The following is a 23,691-nucleotide window of genomic DNA, read 5'->3' on the forward strand; positions in this document are numbered from 1 at the left end:
TGGTGATGCCTACATCCTATACATGTGAAGATGCACAGAGATAGATTCGATTAAAATATTCAATAATATTATGTTCAAATATCTTTGGCTTGATGATTTCATATGTGATAGTTTCATTGCTATCATAATGTTATAAATAAGGATTTATTTTATGATAGTGCCTATAGAATAGTTCTACTAATATATATTGTTGATGTAGAGAGAAGATAAAAATCGACATTTTGTATATGTACTTCATTGATTAATAATGTATTATTATATGCTGGACACTTCGCTGAGCATTTTGTGTACATTATCCTATTTATTCTTCACAAGTCCTTAAGGTAGACACTATTTTTCCCTTTTTGCTAAAGGAGAAACTGAGGCCTAGAGAATTTAAGTAATTTGCTCAAGGAGAATAGCTAGTAACTGTCAAGCTGGGATTCAAACCTAGGTGTCTCTTGCCCCAGGGCCTTGTTGCCTAAGTTACCATTTGCCTAATTGCCCGGCCTGTTTTTGTCACTCAGTTATTGTCATCTGGTGGTGAGAATCAAGGATATTTTCTAATAATAATAATAAGTCTAACATGAATACCCATTAAGGTATGTCCATTCATATCTCTCAGAGTGGTCCCTGTTGAAAAATCTAGATCTCTCCTCCTAAGAACTTCTGCTTGGTTCTAGGTCCAGGTTAACTTTTTTCCCTTGATGGATCTGCTGAAAGCAAAGGTAACAATCCCTATCACCTGTTTCTTGAACACGGAGGGATCAGTTACTTTGCACGGAATAGATACTGGTGATGACAGAAACACGTGCTTCAGCACAGGGCAGGGCCCATGGCTGTCCATGCTCACCACACAGCATCCCCTGAGCCTGGCTGCCCAGCATGAAAGCCTGGAGTCTGGCTTCTGGGTGGGGCCCACAGAGAACTCAGGGGACGTGCAGGTTGGTAATCCTGGGCTCCTGGGACTGGATTCACTTTTTAGACCTGGAATGGTCGACCTGGAAATCTCCCATGCAGAATGCCCCACAGTCCACGCCCTGAGATACACGCTCCTCCGGTTAGCTGTAAGGAGTTGGGGAGAGCAGCTAGTGATTGGCATCACCACCACTGCAGGGTTTTGGTGTTTTAAGACTTTGGTTCAGGGTAACAGAACCCAATTTAAATTGGCCTGAGGAAACAAAGGAATTTAGTGGTTTATGTTGCTGGAAAATTCCAGATTGGTGCTGACATTGGCCTACGGGGACTCACGTGACACTGTCAGTATTCTCTTAGACTCTCTCTTTTTCCATCTCTTGGCTGTGTTTCTCTCTGGTCATTGGCCTCTTGCACTCCTTTTGCTGATAGATTTCTTTCACGCTACGGGAGCAGGTAGCCTAGTGATGCCGTGACCAAGGATGGCTGCAGGTTTCCAGTCTCTCAGCTACAGACGTCAGAGGACACAGGGAACTTTTCCGGCACTAGCCTATACCATTCCAGGGAAGCACACTCTGATTGTGCGCATGGGTCCTGTGTCCATCCTTTGGACCTGTCACTGTAGCCAAGAATTGAGTATCATGCTTGTCCAGCCCGTGTAAGGAATTGTGATTGGCAGTCCTCCCAGAGCCACGTGGGATGGGGAAAGGTTAATTCCTACAAAAAGGGAGAAGTGTTATTACCAGAAGGAGAGAGAAATGTTGGGCTTATTAAAACAGTAGATATTTCAAAGTGGTAGTCACAAGAAAGCCTGGAAAATGATAGGGACTGAGCTTGAAGTATCATTCAGAGAATAGATGAGTCCAGGGAGCAGTAGATCCGTTTGTTATCTTTTTGAATGGGGTGGTCAGCTCCCCATTGTCTTTTTAGATTGAGAGTTAGAGCCATTTTTATGGTGACAAAGACGGTTTGCTTGGGAATTTCCCTGGTGGTCCACTGGTTAGAACTCCGCACTTTCACTGCCAAGGGTGTGGGTTCAATCCCTGGTCAGGAAACTAAGATCCTGCAAGCCACATGGTGCGCGGCCAAAAAAAAAAAAAACAACAACAGTTTGCTTAAGCAGAGTGCAGAATGATGTGGGGCATGTTAAATAGCAAATAAGAAACCAACTACTGATGTGGACAACAGGGGTCACTTCCTTGGATTAATTCCTGAGAAACATACAAAGGCATAAGGGAGTTTGGGCATGAGCTTGCTCTTAGCTTGGAGGGCTCTAATGGAGTACAGATAAATGGAAACTTCTGAACAGAAGAGTCCCTTTAGAATACTGAGTAGAAAGTTCACCATAAACTTTAGTTATGTTATGCAAAACACAAGGGAACAGAGGAATTAAATTAGAGTTTCTACTTCTAGAAAAAAAATATGATTACATTTAAAGAAAAATTTACAAAAGGAAGGACAAATGCTCTGCAACATACAGTACACACATCCCTCCTCATTGCCCTGTCCCGATATCCTTATTAAAATTTAGGTTCATTTTTAAAAATCCCTGAGGTTGTCTCATTGGGTTATATTTAAATTTTATTTTTCAGTTCAGACAAAATATGTTACTCCATGTTGGCATATGGGAGCTTAAAAGTTTTCATGACTCATCATGCAAGGTTTGTTATTCAGAAGATATTGTGCCATTTATTGTAGACTTTTGGGCTAATAAGTGCCTTCAGTTTGCTTTCTGAAAGCTAAGGCAGTAAGAGAGTATCAAAAATAGAATGTGAATTTTGTAATCAAGTTTCAAGAAAAAAGGGCAATAGAATTTGGGATTTCATAATGATACCCCAAGTACTTTAAAAGTCTGGATATCACATGATTAACTGTTTTGAAGATAAACTTCAACATACTCTATTTGTAACTTAGGCTTCCAAAGCTTTATTTCTTATTCCCCACCTTAACGATGAATTCATTCTAGGTCATCATTTTCAGCATGTCTAGCAGCCCAATGTTTTGCAGTTACACTGTGTTTAAATTACACACGATACTTAGATTTGGTGGGAACCTCACAGAATCTCAGTTCTGCTATTTTTTAAAAGTTGCTCCCCTCCATTATTTCCATATATGCTCATTAGACAAATTCTTGAAAATAAGGCCAGAAAGAAAAAAAAAGTTGCCCATAGTTAACACCAAACCTCTCTCTACATTTTTATAAACTTTAAAATTCTAGTACACACATATTAAAAAGCACACAAATTGTCAGTATTCAGCTTGATGAAATTTAGCAAAGCGAATACACCCATGTAACTACCATACAGATCAAGAAATATAACATTACTGCATTCTTTAACCTGTCGCCTACTACTTACTAGGCATTATCCCCTCTGGAAGGTAACCACTATTCTGACCCCTTTCATTTAGATAAGTTTTCCCTGTTGGTGAACTTTATATAAATTTTTTTTTGATTTTTGAACTTTATTTTATTTTTTTATACAGCAGGTTCTTATTAGTTATCCATTTTATACATATTAGTGTATATATGTCAAACCCAATCTCCCAATTCATCATACCACCACCTCCCCCCACCACTTTCCCCCCTTGGTGTCCATATGTTCTCTACATCCGTGTCTCAATTAACTGCCCTGCAAACCGCTTCATCTGTACCATTTTTCTAGGTTCCACCTATATGCGTTAATATACAATATTTGTTTTTCTCTTTCTGACTTATTTCACTCTGTATGACAGTCTCTAGATCCATCCACGTCTTTACAAATGACCCAATTTCGTTCCTTTTTATGGCTGAGTAATATTCCATTGTATATATGTACCACATCTTCTTTATCCATTCGTCTGTCGATGGGCATTTAGGTTGCTTCCATGTCCTGGCTATTGTAAGTAGTGCTGCAATGAACATTGGGGTGCATGTGTCTTTTTGAATTATGGTTTTCTCAGATATATGCCTAGTAGTGGGATTGCTGGCTCATATGGCAATTCTATTTTTCATTTTTTAAGGAACCTCCATACTGTTCTCCATAGTGGCTGTATCAATTTACTTTCCCACCAACAGTGTGAGAGGGTTCCCTTTTCTCCACACCCTCTCCAGCATTTGTTGTTTGTAGATTTTCTGATGATGCCCGTTCTAACTGATGTGAGGTGATAACCTCATTGTCGTTTTGATTTGCATTTCTCTAATAATTAGTGATGTTCAGAAGCTTTTCATGTGCTTCTTGGCCATCTGTATGTCTTCTTTGGAGAAATGTCTATTTAGGTCTTCTTCCCATTTTTGGATTGGGTTGTTTGTTTTTTTAATATTGAGCTACATGAGCTGTTTATATATTTTGGAGATTAATCCTTTGTCCATTGATTTGTTTGCAAATATTTTCTCCCATTCTGAGGGTTGTCTTTTCGTCTTGTTTGTAGTTTCCTTTGCTGTGCAAAAGTTTTTAAGTTTCATTAGGTCCCATTTGTTTATTTTTGTTTTTATTCCCATTACTCTAGAAGATGGATCAAAAAAGGTCTTGCTGTGATTTATGGCAAAGAGTGTTCTTCCTATGTTTTCCTCTAAGAGTTTTATAGTGTCCAGTCTTACATTTAGGTCTCTAATCCATTTTGAGTTTATTTTTGTGTGTGGTATTATGGAGTGTTCTAATTTCATTCTTTTACATGTAGCTGTCCAGTTTTCCCAGCACCACTTATTGAAGAGACTGTCTTTTCTCCACTGTATATCCTTGCCTCCTTTGTCATAGATTAGTTGACCATAGGTGTGTGGGTTTATCTTTGGGCTTTCTATCCTGTTCCATTGATCTATATTTCTGTTTTTGTGCCAATACCATATTGTCTTGTTTGCTGTAGCTTTGTTCTATAGTCTGAAGTCCGGGAGTCTGATTCCTCCAGCTCTGTTTTTTTCCCTCAAGACTGCTTTGGCTATTCGGGGTCTTTTGTGTCTCCATACATATTTTAAGATACTTTGTTCTAGTTCTATAAAAAATGCCATTGGTAATTTGATAGTGATTGCATTGAATCTATAGATTGCTTGGTTAGTATAGTCATTTTCACAATATTGATTCTTCTAATCCAAGAACATGGTATATCTCTCCATCTGTTTGTACCATCTTTAATTTCTTTCATCAGTGTCATAGTTTTCTGCATACAGGTCTTTTGTCTCCCTAGGTAGGTTTATTCCTAGGTATTTTATTCTTTTTGTTGCAGTGGTAAATGGGAGTGTTTCCATAATTTCTTTTTCAGATTTTTCAACGTTAGTGTATAGGAATGCAAGAGATTTCTGTGCATTAATTTTGTATCCTGCAACTTTACCAAATTCATTGATTAGCTCTAGTAGTTTTCTGGTAGCATTTTTAGGATTCTCTATGTATAGTATCATGTCATCTATAAACAGTGACAGTTTTACTTCTTCTTTTCCAATTTGTATTCTTTTTATTTCTTTTTCTTCTCTGATTGCCGTGGCTAAGACTTCCAAAACTATGTTGAATAATAGTGGTGAGCATGGACATCTTTGTTCCTGATCTTAGAGGAAATGCTTCCAGTTTTTCACCATTGAGAATGATGTTTGCTGTGTGTTTGTCATATATGACCTTTGTTACGTTGAGGTAGCTTCCCTCTATGCCCACTTTCTGGAGAGTTTTTGTCATAAATGGCTGTTGAATTTTGTCAAAAGCGTTTTCTGCATCTATTGAGATGATCATATGGTTTTTATTCTTCAATTGTTAATATGGTGTATCACATTGATAAATTTGTGTATATTGAAGAATCCTTGCATCCCTGGGGTAATTCCCACTTGATCATGGTGTATGATCCTTTTAATATGTTGTTGGATTCTGTTTGCTAGTATTTTGTTGAGGATTTTTGCATCTATGTTCATCAGTGATACTGGCCTGTAGTTTTCTTTCTTTGTGACATCTTTGTCTGGTTTTGGTATCAGGGTGATGATGGCCTCATAGAATGAGTTTGGGAGTCTTCCTTCCTCTGAAATTTTTTGGAAGGGTTTTAGAAGGATGGGTGTTAGCTCTTCTCTAAATGTTTGATAGAATTCGCCTGTGAAGCCATCTGGTCCTGGACTTCTGTTTGTTGGAAGATTTTTAATCACAGTTTCAATTTCATTACTTGTGATTGGTCTGTTCATATTTTCTATTTCTTCCTGGTTCACTCTTGGAAAGTTATACCTTTCTAAGAATTTGTCTATTTCTTCCAGGTTGTCCATTTTATTGGCATAGAGTTGCTTGTAATAGTCTCTTAGGATGCTTTGTATTTCTGTGGTGTCTGTTGTGACTTCTCCTTTTTCATTTCTAATTTTATTGATTAGAGTCCTCTCCCCCTTTTTCTTGATGAGTCTGGCTAATGGTTTATCAATTTTATTTATATTTTCAAGGAACCAGCTTTTAGTTTTATTGATCTTTGCTGTTGTTTTCTTTGTTTCTATTTCATTTACTTCTGCTCTGATCTTTATGATTTCTTTCCTTCTACTAACTTTGGGTTTTGTTTGTTCTTCTTTCTCTAGTTCCTTTAGATGTAAGGTTAGATTGTTTATTTGAGTTGTTTTTTGTTTCTTGAAGTAGGATTGTATTGCTATAAACTTCCCTCTTAGAACTGCTTTTGCTGCATCCCATAGGTTTTGGGTCATTGTGTTTTCATTGTCATTTGTCTCTAGATACTTTTTGATTTCCTCTTTGATTGCTTCAGTGACCTCTTGGTTACTTAGTAACGTATAGTTTAGCCTCCATGTGTTTATGTTTTTTACATTTTTTTCCCTGTAATTGATTTCTAATCTCATAGCATTGTGGTCAGAAAAGGTGCTTGATATGATTTTAATTTTCTTAAATTTACTGAGGCTTGATTTGTGACCCAAGATATGATCTGTCCTGGAGAATTTTCCATGTACACTTGAGAAGAAAGTGTAATCTGCTGTTTTTGGATGAAATGTCCTATAAATATCAATTAAATCTATCTAGTCTATTGTGTCATTTAAAGCTTGTGTTTCCTTATTAATTTTCTGTTTGCATGATATGTCCCTTGGTGTAAGTGAGGTGTTAAAGTCCCCCACTATTATTGTGTTACTGTTGATTTCCTCTTTTATAGCTGTTGGCAGTTGCGTTATGTATTGAGGTGCTCCTATGTTGGGTGCATATATATTTATAATTGTTATATCTTCTTCTTGGATTGATCCCTTGATCATTATATATTGTCCTTCCTTGTCTCTTGTAACATTCTTTATTTTAAAGTCTATTTTATCTGATATGAGTATTGCTACTCCAGCTTTCTTTTGATTTCCATTTGCATGGAATATCTTTTTCCATCCCCTCACTTTCAGTCTGTATGTGTCCCTAGGTCTGAAGTGAGTCTCTTGTAGACAGCATATATATGGGTCTTGTTTTTGTATCCATTCAGTGAGCCTGTGTCTTTTGGTTGCAGCATTTAATCCATTCACATTTAAGGTAATTATCGATATGTGTGTTCCTATGCCCATTTTCTTAATTGTTTTGGGTTTGTTTTTGTAGGTCCTTTTCTTCTCTTGTGTTTCCCACTTAGAGAATTTCCTTTAGCATTTGTTGTAGAGCTCGTTTGGTGGTGCTGAATTCTTACAGCTTTTGCTTGTCTGTAGAGCTTTTGATTTCTCCATCGATTCTGAATGAGATCCTTGCCAGGTAGAGTAATCTTAGTTGTAGGTTATTCCCTTTCATCACTTTATATGTCATGCCACTCCCTTCTGGTTTGTAGAGTTTCTGCTGAGAAATCAGCTTTTAACCTTATGGGAGTTCCCTTGTATGTTATTTGTCATTTTTCCCTTGCTGCTTTCAGTAATTTTTCTTTGTCTTTAATTTTCGCCAGTTGGATTACTATGTGTTTCAGTGTGTTTCTCCTTGGGTTATTCCTGTATGGGACTCTCTGTGCTTCCTGGACCTGGGTGGCTATTACCTTTCCCATATTAGGGAAGTTTTCGACTATAATCTCTTCAGATATTTTCTCAGGTCCTTTCTCTCACTCTTCTCCTGGGACCCCTATTATGCAAATCTTGTTGCATTTAATGTTGTCCCAGAAGTCTCTTAGGCTGTCTTCATTTCTTTTCATTCTTTTTTCCTTATTCTGTTCTGCAGCAGTGAATTCCACCATTTTGTGTTCCAGGTCACTTATCCGTTATTCTGCCTCAGTTATTCTGGTATTGATTCCTTCTAGTGTAGTTTTCATTTCAGTTATTGTATTATTCATCTCTGTTTGTTTGTTTGTTCTTTAATTCTTCTAGGTCTTTGTTAAACATTTCTTGCATCTTCTCGATCTTTGCCTCCATTCTTTTTCCAAGGTCCTGGATCATCTTCACTATCATCATTCTGAATTCTTTTTCTGGAAGGTTGCCTATCTCCACTTCATTTAGTTGTTTTTCTGGGGTTTTATCTTGTTCCTTCATCTGGTACATAGCCCTCTGCCTTTTCATCTTGTCTGTATTTCTGTGAATGTGGTTTTTGTCCCACAGGCTGCAGGATTGTAGTTCTTCTTGCTTCTGCTCTCTGCACTCTGGAGGATGAGGCTATCTAAGAGGCTTGTGCAAGTTTCCTGATGGGAGGGACTGGTGGTGGGTAGAGCTGGCTGTTGCTCTGGTGGGAAGAGCTCAGTAAAACTTTAATCTGCTTGTATGCTGATGTGTGGGGCTGGGTTCCCTCCCTGTTGGTTGTTTGGCCTGAGGCGACCCAACACTGGAGCCTACCTGGGCTCTTTGGTGGGGCTAATGGCGGACTCTTGGAGGGCTCACGCCAAGGAGTGCTTCCCAGAACTTCTGCTGCCAGTGTCCTTGTCCTCACGGTGAGACAGCCACCCCCTGCCTCTGCAGGAGACCCTCCAACACTAGCAGGTGGGTCTGGTTCAGTCTCCCCTGGGGTCACTGCTCCTTCCCCTGGGTCCTGATGCGCACACTACTTTGTGTGTGCCCTCTAAGAGTGGAGTCTCTGTTTCCCCGAGTCCCGTCGAAGTCCTGCAGTCAAATCCCACTAGCCTTCAATGTCTGATTCTCTAGGAATTCCTCCTCCGATTGCTGGACCCCCAGGTTGGGAAGCCTGACGTGGGGCTCAGAACCTTCACTCTAATGGGTGGACTTCTGTGGTATAAGTGTTCTCCAGTTTGTGAGTCACCCACCCAGCAGTTATGGGTTTTGATTGCATTGTGATTGTGCCCCTCCTACCATCTCATTGCGGCCTCTCCTTTGTCTTTGGATGTGGGGTATCTATTTTGGTAAGTTCCAGTGTCTTCCTGTCAATGATTGTTCAGCAGTTAGTTGTGATTCCCGTGCTCTCCAAGAGGGAGTGAGAGCACATCCTTCTATTCCGCCATCAACTTTATATAAATTGAACCATACAGTATGTGCTCTTATATGTGGCGCTTGACTTGGTCAGCAGTCTGTCTATGAGATTCATACATGTTGTTGCATGTAGTTCATTCTTTTTCATTGTAGCTGTCTGGTATTCTATTGTGTGAATATAATTTACTCTGTTCACTACTGGACATTTGGGTGGTTTCTAGTTTGGGGCTACTGGAAATAATGCTTCTTTGAACATAGTTAAACATGTCTTTTGGAGGATGAATGTACTTTTCTTTTGGTATGTACCATAGGGCATGTATCAGTACATGTTTAGTTTTAATAGATACACTACTAAACAGTTTCCCCAAGTGGTTGTATTAATTTATGCACCAGCAATATATGAGAGTTCTAGTTCCTATACATTCTTGCTAACAGCTAGTATTGTGTGTCTTTTTCTGTTTTAGCCATCCTTGTGGTTAGTATAGAACATTGTGTTTTTAATTTGAGTTTCTCTGATGATCAATAAAGTTGAGCACATTGTAGTCAGAATAGTGTCCCCTCTGAAGATGTCCATGTCCTAATCCCTGGAACCTGTGAATATGTGACTTTCCATGGCAGAAGGGACATTACTGATGTCATTAAGTTAAGGATTTTAGAATGGGGAGATTGTCCTGGATTATCCCAGCAGGCCCAATGTAATCATAAGGGTCCTTATAAGTGAAAGAGAGTGGAAGGAGAGTTAGGGAAGGTGTCACGATGGAAGCAGTGATGCAGCATGAGAAGGACTCAACTAGCTTTGAAATGCAAGGGGCTCACTAGCCAAGGAATGTGGGCTAGTGAGCCACATTTCCTCTAGAAGGAAAAAACAAAGGAACAGTTCCTCCCCTAGAGTCTCCAGAAAGAACACATCGCTGAGGATATCTCACTTTTTGCCCGTTGAGGCCTATTTTGAACTCCTGGCTTCTAGGACTGTAAGATAATAAATTTGTGATGCTTTAAGTCACCAGGTTTATGGTAATTTCCTATTACAGCAGCAATAGGAAACTGATACTGGCACCTTTTCATAGGCTTCTTGATCATTTGGGTACCCTCTTTTGTGAAGTGCCTGTTCAAGTCTTTTGACCATTTAAAATAACTGAGTTGTCTTTTTCTTACAGATATATGGGAATTATTTGTATATCCTGGATATGAATCCTTTGTCAAATTTATATAGCAAATATCTTCTTCCACCTTGTAGCTTGCATTTTTTACTCCGAACAGTGCCTTTTGATAATTAGAAGTTCATAATTTAATGAAGTTCAATTTAACAATCTTTCTCAATCTTATACTTTATGGTTAATGCTTTCTGTGTCCTGTTTATACAAGTTTGAGTCCTGATTTTATATTGTTGTATATAACAAAGTTTCTTTAACTATTTCCCTTATAGTTGGACATATAGGTTGTTTCCTTTACTTTCCTTTTCATAAATGATGCTCTGATGAGCACTTTATAAAAATCCTAGTCCAGATTTGGAATTTTTTTTAAGTAGAATCACTCATTTATTTCTGTTGTTGTTTGTTATTTTCTCTGAAGCTTTTAGGATCTTCTCTTTATTCTTGGCATGCTGAAATTTAACAGTAATATGCCTTTATTTGAATCTCTATTCATTTTTCTAGCTTCTCATGGAACCTTTCAGTCTCCAAACCTGTGAGCCTCAGTTCTGGAATATTTTCTTGCGTTGTTGCTGTGATAATGTCTTCCTCTCCATTGTCTCTGCTCTTTCTTTTACAAAGTCCCTTTAGTAGTTTTGGGACCTCCTGGGTTGATCTGTAATTGTAATCATATTTTCCATATCATTGTTATGTTTCCTATTTTCTGTTAATTTTTTCAATTTTATCTTCCCGACTTTCCATTAAATTTTTATTTCTATTACCACATTTTATATTTTGAAATGTTGTTTTACATTTACTGAATGTTTCTTTTCTAATAGCTTCTGATTCTTGTTTCAGCATATTGCAATACTTTCTCTTATTTCTCTGAGGATATTAATTATGTTGTTTTTAAATTTTCTTCTATCCCCTTCATTGTCTCTATTACCTCAGCATTCCTTTTTCCACCCTATTCATTTGTATTGGTGTTTATCTTTCAGGTTCAAGGCTTTCATTGCGCAACTTTTGGCTCTCCTTTTGTTCTTAAGAGCAAGACTCTGTAAAGCTGGTTGGAAGCACGGTGTGCGGGTAGGGCTTGTTGAGTGGCTTTACCATAGAGTGCTAAGTTGGTGGGCCGGCTTTTCACTGAAGGATGAGAACATGTCAGAACTGAGAGGTATTTTCTCTTGTGTTGGCCAGTCTCCCTAGAAAGATATCCCTGAATCTCTTGCCTGGGGTAGGATGGGTGGCTCTAAGCCTAAATGCCAGGGTTGTAGGAGCCGAATGGGGAGGGTTCTAGGATTAAGCAGACTCTTGCTTCACTGCCTGAATGCGCCTTAGCCCTCTCCTTAGCTGGGCAGCCTCCCAGAAAGTAAACCTCCAGACGTCTGCTAGGTGGGAGGATATCTGGTGGACAAACTCCTCTACAAACCGCAGACTCTAAGCTGGCCCTCCTACCTTCCCACACCCTCCACTGCTGCCTGCAGAGCTATCTCATGTCTCCAAGCCCTGAGCCTTTGCAGGTTTCTGGCTGTGAACCGGCTGCTTCTTTCTGGCTTCCCCCTCCCTCCTCCCACTCCAAGCCCGGTTAAGCTTAGATTTCAGCTTTCCTAGGGCTCTAAAATCAGTCACCACTTAATCATTTGCTTTCTGGCTCCTTTTTTTTTAAAGTTTCTCTTGTATATTTTCTCCTTTCCTGTTCTCTTTGTGAGTTTATGTCTTTTAAAATAACTCCCTATCCTTTTAGTTTGGTTTTAGAAAGAAGCATAGATAAATGTTTTAAAACTAGAAGTCTTGCATTGCTCTTGAATGTCAGTGATGATACTTTCTACAAATTCTATTTGATTTTCAGTGTTCTTTGTTCTGTTTTCTTCTGTATTATTCTTGCCTTGTGGTGTCTATACCTTCTTTTATCTTTTTATTGACTTTAAATATACATAGAATCTTTCAAATTGTTCTATAATTTCCAAGTCTTTGGATGTATGTGTGTGTGCTCATTCTCTTGTTTGCTATGTCTCCTGACTCTTCCTCAAGGTGGTTTCTTTCCCTCTGTAGTATGTAACATTGTTTTTGGTGGGAATCCTGCTGGCCCTGATTATAGAGACTTCCTACAGAGTAAGCTTAGCCTTTGCTTCTGCTTGACCAGAATGCACCCTTATAGTTTCTCTAATTTCTGGGCCTCTACACATGTGGTTTCTGGAATGTACTGTTTTCTCACCTTTGCTTGGCTGTTACTCATCTCTCAGGTCCCAGTTTAGGAGTGATTTTCCTGGGACACTTTTCCTGATATCCTGTTCCCAGTATTCTCCTCCAGTAGCCTTGTACTTCTTCCATCATTGTACTTATTATTCTGTAGTACAGTCATGCATTTATTTCTCTTTCTCTTCTGTATGCCTAGACTAACTTCTGGGAGGCCAGGATCATGTTATCTTGTTCACCGTTAAATATCCAGTTTCTATCAAAGTATCTGGCTGAAACCAGGTGTCAGTAAATATTTCTTAAATGAGTATGATGCTGTATCTTATTTTAAGATGTGGGGATGGGTTACAGATTGGTCTGAGGACCTTGTTCTTGTCCTGGTTTTGCTGCGCTCCAGCTGAAATGTAGGGTGTAGGCTATCTGGTAGACTAACTACTCTTTATACAAAGTGTGGGGCAGTGTAGGTGATGCAGAGATGCTGCTCTCCAAGCCTAAAATGTGAATGGTTCGTAAGCTGATTTTTAGCATATAGAGGTTCTTCCTGTTATCACGTCCACATATCAATGGATCACAAGCTTGACAACAAAACATTGTGATGGAATGCTTGGCACTCAGCATATGGCACAGCTTCCTGTGTGGCTCACTCTTATACATAATGAAGCAGCTTCCATTATGTGAATGTTTTCGATTTCTTTTTCATTTGTGAAATGCGTGACTACAGAACAGTTGTGTACTAATCTGTTGTTGTATCTATAGTGCCCTCTTTTCAGGTAGTAAGAAATGGCAAGTTCATATTGGATAAATAATACATGCATATCTGATAATTAGGCCCACAGTTTACAGTGACTTTGACTTGTATTTCTTGTAGCTACCCTCAAAATTTGAGTTTAGGAATACTGTCTAAGGTTTTCGTGTATTTTTTCAATAGCTAAATAAATAAATGACTTTGGTTTTCTGGAGGATTTCTTATGGTGATAGTGGAATGAAGAATAATGGTGGTGACTTGTAAGCTTGTAAGGATTCACTTGTTTTGGAAATAGAATAATAGTATTTGCTAATGCTTATTGAGTGCTTACTAGGTGCCAGCCAGCCTTCTAAAAACTTTACACGTGCCAACTCATTTAAATCCAAAGAAAAGTTGGATTTACATCAGTAAATCTTCATCATTAAGCTACTATGTGAATGTTCAGGAGAGAGAGCATCAGAACCTGTTTGGAATTGGATACATTTTAATTACATCCAAATGTGCTAAGGTGATTACTGCTGAATTCTTTAACTGTTTTTGATTATACTTACTCTTAAGTTTCCAGTAATGACTAGTAATTCCAGGCAGTGTAATTTGGGCTAGTTCTCCCAATGAAGACAACCAAAAAGGTTAGATGAAATATAAAAATAAAATCTTCTAAAAAGCTTCAAAAAGATCGTAAGATAGTAGTTACGGGCTGAGATTTCAGAGAAGCTGAGAGTCCAGAGGAGAGAAGCTGTTTTTCCCCCGGGGGTGCCTCTATGGGAGGCTGAAAAGCTGGGCTTTTGGAGGCTGTAACGGGTTAGGGTGACAAAAGTTGGACTCTGGTATGAATTCATGAATCCTGGTATATTAATCCTCTGCTTTGAGCTGCACCCTTGGAATAAAGATGAACTGGAAGCAAAGTAGCCCTCATACAGCTTGAATCCTGGATTCCTGTCGTTTAAGTAATTCAGGGAACCTGAAGTGAGGAGCTTGGCTTGATAGGCCTTCGAGGGCCTCAGGAGTCAAGAAGAAGGAAGCAAAAGTCCTCTGTGGAGAATGATAGCATCCACACTTCAAGTTACTTCTACAAATAATCTTTCAAATTTAGTGTCCAGTCACAATCAGAGATGACCAGGCATATGAGTAGACAAAACAAAAGGAACAAAAGTCAGACAAAATGTCTAGCATATATTCATTTGGTGACTTAAAAGAATAGGAAGAGAGAGAATGAGGGTGGAAGCAATATTTTAGGATATAATTGCTGAAAATTCCATAACTGATAGGAGACATCAACCCTGGTACTTAAGATGCCAAAAGAATTCTAAATCAGGATAAATAAATTCACACCTAGGCATATAGTAGTGAAACTGCAGATAATCAAAGATGAAGAGAAAATCAGGACAGTCTCCAGAGAAAGAACATCAGCTACCTTTATCGGAAAGCAGTTAGACTGATGGCTGACTTCTCAACAGGACAATGGAAGAGAAAGGGGAAATAAGACATTTTCAGATTTAAAAATCAAAAAACAAAAAACAGAGGATTTGCCACCAGCAGACCCACACTAAGAAGAATACCCTTTAGAATTTGTTTTCATGTGGGTCTGCTGTTAGCAGCAAATCCTCGCAGTTTTAATTTTAGTGTTCTTCACACAGAAGGAAAATGATCCCAGTAGGAAAGAGAGGTAACAGAAAGACTAATGGTAAATATGTGCATAAACAAACACTGTATGAAACAATAGTAAGTTTTTAAAATGTGTGTAATATTTTAAAAATGCATAACAATACCATTTAATTTGAAAGGGACTAAGTGGGCTTAAAGTGTTCCAAGTTTTTTCTGGAAAGAGGGGAAAAGTATGGATTAACATTAAGATTTAGGAGTCAAGGTTACATGCTGTAATTTATGGAGGTAACCACCAGAAGAACTTACAAACTAACACATGAAATAAATGTAATAATAAACTTCTCAGCTTTATAGAAGACAGCAGATTTGCGAACACAGCTACTCTGTGTCGTCTCTTCCTAGCGCTACTTTCTTTTGCAGTTAAGGAAATAAATTGACATATGTGAGCAAACGGTTTCTTAAGTTTTACTTATTAAGTTCAGAGCAAGATGTAAATTAATGTATCCATCATCTCTCAGTGGAAATTATTAAAAATAAATGGATTCCTTCATCTTCCTAACTGCCTACATGTCCTAAATGTATTTCCCTAGGCTTTGGGAGTTATTTCCGTTTGTCTATTGAAAAAGAGTTGATATTTTCAACTCTCTAGAGTCTAGCATTCTCAAGGTCTCTGTAGAAGAATGTCCCCCTGCCTCCTTGTTTTGCATTATTTTATTTTATTTTTATTTATTTATTTTTTTTGCGGTACGAGGGCCTCTCACTGTTGTGGCCTCTCCCGTTGCGGAGCACAGGCTCCGGACGCACAGGCTCAGTGGCCATGGCTCACGGGCCCAGCCGCTCCGCGGCATGTGGGCTCTTCCCGGACCGGGGCACGAACCCGTGTCCCCTGCATCTGCAGGCAGACTCTCAACCACTGCGCCACCAGGGAAGCCCGTTTTGCTTTATTTTAAATCAAAGATCTTTTTGGAGAGAATTTTCTGCTGGTATTCCTCTCCCCACCACTCAAATATTATACATGATTCAATATTGAAGTTTGAAGTCAGACAAATAAACAAAATTAGACTTAACACTTGGGGAAACTTCTCTCCCTCCCTTTCTTCCTTCTTTTCCTTCCTTCTCTTTCCTTCTTTTTTTTTTTTTGATGTTGGGGGTAGGAGTTTATTAATTAATTAATTTATTTTTGCTGTGTTGGGTCTTCGTTTCTGTGCGAGGGCTTTCTCTGGTTGTGGCAAGCGGGGGCCAGTCTTCATCGCGTTGCGTGGGCCTCTCACTATCACGGCCTCTCGTTGCGGAGAACAGGCTCCAGACGCGCAGGCTCAGTAGTTGTGGCTCACGGGCCCAGTTGCTCCGCGGCATGTGGGATCTTCCCAGACCAGGGCTCGAACCCGTGTCCCCTACATTAGTAGGCAGATTCTCAACCACTGCGCTACCAGGGAAGCCCCTCCTTTCTTCTTAAGAATGGGTTTCTTAAAAATTTTAAGTACAGATGAGAAGTAAGATAGTTAACTCTCTTTAGGAATTGGTAGGATTCATTATATGCAGCCAGTCAAGATTCAGACTGACTCTGGGCCATTGCGCTGATGTATTAAAAATGTTAGTAGTTCAAACTTAGTCTAATTAGTATTTCTCAGTTTCCATCATTTTCTAGTCGAAGTGATCTCTGTCTTAGATTTACTTGGTGTTTAACTTGATTTTTTAATCTTTCAAAATTAATTTTTAATTACTTAAGTAATACATAAATGCATTTTCCTTGAAACTTTAGAACATCTCAGATTTAAACTTTAGTTTCCATTCCTGATCTCCCTCCACAATCCCCAGAGGTAACCACTGCTATGAGTTTGATGTGTATCTTTTTAGATCTTCACATATCTATCCCCGAATTTACATAGAATTCTTTGTGCATGTGTTTCTTCTCTTTCTAAATAAGTTATCTTGCTGAAAGAGATTTAGGTTCTTTTGCTTTTCAAACAGTGTTTTGGTAAATACCCATATACATGAGGAGTGTCCTTCTAGGGAGATATATGGAGGTAGATTTAGTTAGTCATAGCAATGCCCATTTTCAGGTTAATATATTCTGCAGAATTGCACCACCAAGAGGCAGCAGGCTTGAAGAGGACCTGTTTCCCTATTACCTTGCCAGTATATGATCTTATCAAATTTAATTCTTTTTGCCAAATGTGAGTCTATCTGGGTTTCCTTTCTTGTATGAAAAAGTGAGTTTGTGAATGTCCCGTCTTTTCCTCTCAAAGTGAATCTTGAAGTCAACTGCTACTCTTGCCCGAGAATTTAGATTTCAAAGATGATGGAGGTGCACATGAGACATGTTCCCCCACCTCAAGCCCCTCCCTCCCAACCTCTTCCTATTGCTTTGAAATGAAGGGAATGTATTTACTAGAAGAATCAGGGACAGATGGAAAGAATGGAGGTTACCCTCTGCGTCTGGGGGAGCCTGGAAACACAAACGTCCTGAATATAGAAGAGATGAGGCTTAGCATGATGAATGGTGATCAACGATGTTTTTATTAATCTGGGAAATTCTGAGTTCAGTAATCAGTATTTTTGAGGTTTATGCTAGTGAAGTTAATACCAAGTTATTTTAAAAACTAGATTTTTGGCTTCTTAGCTTTATGATTTTAATTCCCACTTTATTCTCATTAGTAGTGCAGCTGAATGACAATGAGTCTCATCATTTCTGGGAAATTGGGGAATTGTTTTCCATGCAGGTATTTCAAATAGAGAATATAATTTTAAATGGATTACAAATGTCATTAATACTCCCAGTTTGTGGAGTGGTCTTGTTCAATGTTATAAACCCGAATTTTGCATAATTTTATAAACCGGAAAGTAGACTAATAAATGATATACTTTGTTTTTTAATAAATGCTTAATTGAAAACAAAGCATAAATTTAGGTGCCTTTTTCCAGTAATCTTGGGGGAAGTATCAGGAATTTTAAACATTTTGGTACTTCCATGTTTATAATTACTAATAAGAAAGTCAGGTAAGGTATTTTCCATTTTCAGAGCAGTTTACCAGTTTAAAGTATGCTTTAACATATGACTGCAACAAATTAAAATATAAAATATTTGGTTAATCATTTTGAAAAATCACAAAGGCATAAAGTAGACTGATGAATCAGATGTAATTTGATTGAAAGTGCTTCTTTCACTAATGTAAATTATAAACTCTGTGGATATAGCTTGACTTTAATTTGTCTGAATTATAATATGGAAACATTTTTAAGGATTTAGAAAAACTAGTTGTAGGTACCTATACTTTAAATTCAAACTATAAACTCTCAATTTTTAGTTTTGGAATAATTTCAAACTTACAGAAAAATAGCAAGCATAGCTCACAGATTTCACCCATCTTTAGTATTTTTGACACAGTTGCCTTATCAGTCTTCCTCTTTATAGATATATATTAATATTGCTTTTTTCTGAATCACCTGAAAGCAAGTTTCAAGCATTATTCCCTTTATTCTTAATATTAAAACATGCAACTTTAAGAATAAAGACATTGTCTTATGAAGCCATAGTACAGTTATTAAATTCAGGAAATTTAATATTGGCATAATACTATTATCTATAAATTCTATAAATCAGTCTATATTCTAATTTAGTCAATTGTCCCAGTAATTTCCTTTAGGGCATTTTTTTCTAGTACAGGTCCCAGTTCAGATCACGTGTTGAACTTAGTTGTCATGTCTCTTTATCTCCTTTCATCTGGAAAGGCATCTCAGCCTTTTTTTGTTTTTTAGGAAATTGATACTTTTGAAGAATCCAGGCAGTTATTTTACAGAATAAAGTTCAAGTTGGGTTTATCTGATGTTTCCTCATGATTAGATTCAGGGTATGCATTTTTGCCTGGAGTGCCTCAGGAGTGACATGAGTCCTCCTCAGGGCCTCCTATCCAGAGAGCTTCAGGGTGCCTATTCGCCTATTATTGGCAATGTTAAATTTTATCATTAAAGTGTTATCCATTTTCTCCACTGTGTAGTTACTATTTTTTCTTTTGTAATTAGTAAGTAATTTGTGCGGAAACACTTTAAGACTGTATAAGTATCTTATTCCTCACCAAGCTTTTCCCATCCCCAGATTTAGTATCCACTGCTGCTAATTTATGTCTGAGTTTATGATTTTTTAAAACCTCATCATTCCCTCCATATTAGTCAGCATTCTGCTAAAAAGCACTGCCTCCTGCTCTTAATTATTTGGATGCTCAAATTATCCCTAGGGCCAGCAGGAAGCCCCTTTATTTCCTGCATCCTTTTGATAGGCTCTTGTAATTTTTTTAAAGCACTTTATTGATGTTTGGCATAATTAGCTGTTCCAGGTCCATCTAGTACTTTCTGTGCCCCAGCACTGGAATCAACTGTTTCTCCAAGGAGCCCTGGTTCTTTTAGTGAGGACTGTAATTATTGCTGTGGTAGAATGTTATCGCTTCTTGACCTTTTCAACAGACAGAGCTTGGAAATACATATACTACACACTCTCATAGATGCAGCTAAAAAGATGGAGATATATTTTTAAATCCCAAGTTTATACTGATACTTACAATTACAACTTAGAGCCCCGCCCCAAGTTCTTCCTTGCCTCCCCCCATTCTTATTTGTATCTCCGTTCTTCCACTGTGATTACTCATTTGATACACATAAAATAGTTTCAGGATGCTATACCCAAGGACTATAAAAAACAAACCTACTAAGAAGAGTTCAAGATTCTTTGCAGTTCTTTTATTTTTCTTTACATTGAGAGTAGTCAAGGTTCTGTGTTCAGATGTTACTTGGATTAGTTCTGTTTTTAAAAATTCAGTGTGGTAATGTTATTCATTTTAAATATAGTTGAGTTCATTTATTTTAGTTTGCATTCAGTTTTAGGATCCTTCCCCCATCTTTGATGATTTAATTTTACATTTGACTATGTGGAAAATTAACATGATTCTAAAATTCAAGACTACAAAGCAAGATATACTCAGAGGAGTGTTACAAGTTTCTTTTACTTTTTATTTTTAAGTTCCTGTTCTGCTACTAAGACATATTGATAATTTAAAGTCAAACATCGTGTATGGTTGGATGTGTCTGTGTTGCTTCTTCACGGGTATGTGGGTAGAGGATATTGACTATTCTCCAAGACACAGGTAAAACGTAAAAGTGAAATATCAGGAGCCTAAAAGAGTGAATGTAGTTCAAAATGGTTAAGGTACAAATTGGGAATTACATTAATTTCATTGGAGAAAAGCCTCAGCAGTCTTGGAGCAGGGTGCTCCAAAAGGCTGTGGTGCTTTCTTTGTGGGACACTAGGGGGTGCATTGGCTCAGACGCACCTTCAGGCCTCCTACTCTCTGCCAAGCTGAGGCTGGGAGGTTAGGTTCAAGACCCCCAGACCTGGAGGCCTCCCCAAACTATCTTGGTGGTTCTGTGCCACCTGTTAAGGTTTTGACCCAAGATTTGGGTGAAAGTTAAGAGAGAAGGTCATTATCAGTCCTCTGGTCTTCTCCTCTTTGATCATATCTTCTTGCCTTTTAGTTAACGTTTTATTTTTTAGGTTGGCAAAAATGACTAAGAGTTAAAAGTAACCTGTCCAAGGTCATAATTCAAACTCCACGTCTAATTCTTTTCATTCTGCCATTTGAGAAACGTTGTGAAGAGCAACCATGTGTACTGTGTCTCTTTCTGCATGTAAAATAAGATCAAGCCCATATAATTTCCTAATATAAAACAAACTGGCACAAAGTGGACATGGAGAAATATTATTAGTCACATGTTATGAAATCAGAATATTCAGATGAGATCCAATTAAAGTAAATATGGAATTAATGAGATTAGGCCAAGAGGAAAAAAAGTCAAACTGATAATTAACTCAACATCTGATTCCCCAAAAGTAATCATAAATAAACTCATTATCTCTATTGCTTGTGAAACCTTGGGGCACTCCACTTGCATAAGGAATCCGAAGGACATTAACCTTAAATTGCTCGTTTGCCTCTTGTTACTGATCTAGGCTTATTTGCATTGCTTCCATCAATGCTTAGTTACTCAATGGCTAAAGCGATGTCCTCCAGCTTTCACTTTGGGGGACACAAAATTAAACTGTGCCCTCATCAGTAAATACAAGGATGAGCTGAAAGATGAATCTGATTTTTAAGAACATCACCTATCTTATCAGTGCAGTGCCTAGTTAAATAATATTCTGCTCAGGGTAGAATCAAACCCAAGTTTGAGAAATGGGGCAGCAAAGGGCCAAGGTGGCTTTTTCAGCCTTATTTCCATTCCCTGTTTGAGTGTAGGAGATGCCAGCTTCTCCTATTTAACCTCTTCTATTTACCAGATCACTTATGCTAAAACTTATCCGTTGAGTGCTTCCATTAAAGCTTTTAGTGGATTTTCTTCATCTGGGGTTGTTGACGTTTGATTAGTGGGAAATGGTTAAGTCACACATGTGAATAGTTAGCTACTGTTTGTGCTGGCAGTGTATATTTATTTCGTTTTTTAAATATTAATTTATTTATTTTTGCCTGCATTGGGTTTTCATTGCTGTGCGCGGGCTTTCTCTAGTTGCGGTGAGCGGGGGCTACTCTTCATTACGGTGCGCGGGCTTCTCATTGCGGTGGCTTCTCTCGTCGCAGAACGCGGGCTCTAGGGCACGCGGGCTTCAGTAGTTGTGGCATGTGGGCTCAGTAGTTGTGGCTCGCGGGCTCTAGAGTGCAGACTCAGTAGTTGGGGCACATGGGCTTAGTTGCTCCTTGGTCTGTGGGATCTTCCCGGACCAGGGCTTGAACCTGTATTTTTTTTTTTTCAGTACGTGGGCCTCTCACTGTTGTGGCCTCTCCCGTTGCGGAGCACAGGCTCCGGATGCGCAGGCTCAGCGGCCGTGGCTCACGGGCCCAGCCGCTCCGCGGCATGTGGGATCTTCGCAGACCGGGGCACGACCCCGTGTCCCCTGCATCAGCAGGCGGACTCTCAACCACTGTGCCACCAGGGAAGCCCAGTTTTTTAGTTTTATTATATGATGATAAAGTAGAATCTACTAGATAAAAATAAATAACATGTACATAGGTATTTTTATCAAGATTGGAAAACATATTTTATCTAAAAAGCCACTTGAGCTTATACTTTTAGTCTGAAGTCTAAAAAGCTGTTTCACATGCAGATTATTTTATTTATACTGTTTCTATTTCAAATCAGTTCTGTGTAATGCATATTTATTGGGCCTATGCAGTAATTAGGTAATGTGAAAAATATATACATACGTGTATATATGATGTACACACACAAACTATTGTGATAACTAACTTGCATTAAAATACTGGAAGAAGTACTTCTGATTTAATTTTAAATTCTGCTTACAAACATCTGCATGAGATTGCATTCTGGATAAAGATTCTTAGGCTTTGCAGAAATTATGGAATTGCCTTCTAAGTAAATTTTTTACATTGGTTCAGTCGACCTCCTGAAAGGTAGCATGGATGAGATATTCGAAGGCCTCTTCTTGATTGGTGACACCTTGGTTCATGATTGGTGATACCTTGGTTCAGTTCTCATCATAGGTCCTAAATAGATCAGAAAAACATTTTTGATGATTCACTGGTCTTTAAGAAAAATGGTCTTTAAGAAAAATTTAGCTTTAGCTGATCTCAGAGATACCACTCATTTTTTAATTAAAAAGATTCAGCAACTGTCAAAGAATCAAACTGATTTAGCAACATTCTGGCTTCTTATTGCTAGAACCTACTGAGAGATAAGCATCTCAAGGAGTCCTACGTGCAAGGCCTTTTCTCAGTCTGCCCCACTGCTATTCTTCCCAGTGTGAGTGGAGGCATTCTGAATTGACTCTTGTAAAGTTTTCAGGGTGGCAGGCAACACAACGATGAGAACACTTGTAAACAGTTTATTTATATCAAGTAGATTGTATTTTATAATTGTGTAGTCAACACGCGTAAATGTCTCTTTATGGAGTGTCCATGAGAATTCACTTTGTTCGTGGTAAGCAACATGGCGGAGATGCTGAGTCAGGAGACCAGATTCTAGTCCAAGGTCTGCTATTGACATTGTGTGTGATCTTGGACAAGCCATTATCTCCTCTGAATCTGTTTTTTCATCTATAAAAAAGATAGGTTAGATCATCTCTAAGGATTTTTGCATCTCTAAAACTTTTCTAGTTCAATATATATTTGTATATATTTGAGTCTACTTAAAATTATCTTTTTTCAGCAAATTAATGGGATTTTGGCTTCTATATCGATGAAAATCACATAAAAATTTTAAATCAAAATATATGATTTATTGATTCCGATTGAGATAATATACATAATTATATCTACATAATGCCAACACATATGGATAATGATAACTTAGACTTTTAGCATGACTTGGAAAAATATGGGATGGTTTCTGTTGTAAATAGGGCTCACATAGCTGCCCTGGAATTTCTTGCTTCTGCATCACAGAGGTGAGTTGGGACAGGCTCCTGTGGCAGTGAGAGCTGCAGAGACTATTTGCATAAGATTTTGGATGTGTGGGTCTTAGCCTATAGCTGAAAGCTGGGCAGCTAAGAACCACACTAGCCAAGATGGTAAGTGACTTATTTTAATTAATCAAAATACAATGTACACATAAGCTGGTTGAGACACCAGAATCTGACAGGACTCTGTAAATAAACTGGCAAAGATTTATATGAGCCAATCCGGCTACAGTGTGTACCTGGAGGGTTGTCAGGAGGCTTTGATGAATTAGTAGTGATGTCAGAAGACTTCACCGTAATTCAGGGCTTGAGTATTGCCATAGAGGATGCTGCAGAGGACATCTGGATTCACTTCAATTTATGTGTCAGA

The 23,691-nt window shown here is 38.3% G+C and overlaps 1 protein-coding gene across 1 annotated transcript in view; it reads left to right on the plus strand.

Moving 5' to 3' along the window:
* Positions 1 to 686: 686 nt before the first annotated feature.
* The window catches only part of EML6 (EMAP like 6), a 280,775-nt gene continuing 257,770 nt past the window's right edge, over positions 687 to 23,691 (plus strand). Inside the window, exon 1 of the mRNA XM_027131630.1 lies at positions 687 to 1,125. Within this exon, the coding sequence (XP_026987431.1) occupies positions 687 to 1,125 (439 nt within the window). The remainder of the gene's footprint in view (positions 1,126 to 23,691) is intronic.

The sequence above is a fragment of the Aethalodelphis obliquidens genome, unplaced genomic scaffold (genome assembly GCF_003676395.1).
Source record: "Aethalodelphis obliquidens isolate GAN/ISIS:26980383/991018 unplaced genomic scaffold, ASM367639v1 scaffold40, whole genome shotgun sequence".
Classification (NCBI taxonomy): Eukaryota; Metazoa; Chordata; class Mammalia; order Artiodactyla; family Delphinidae; genus Aethalodelphis; species Aethalodelphis obliquidens.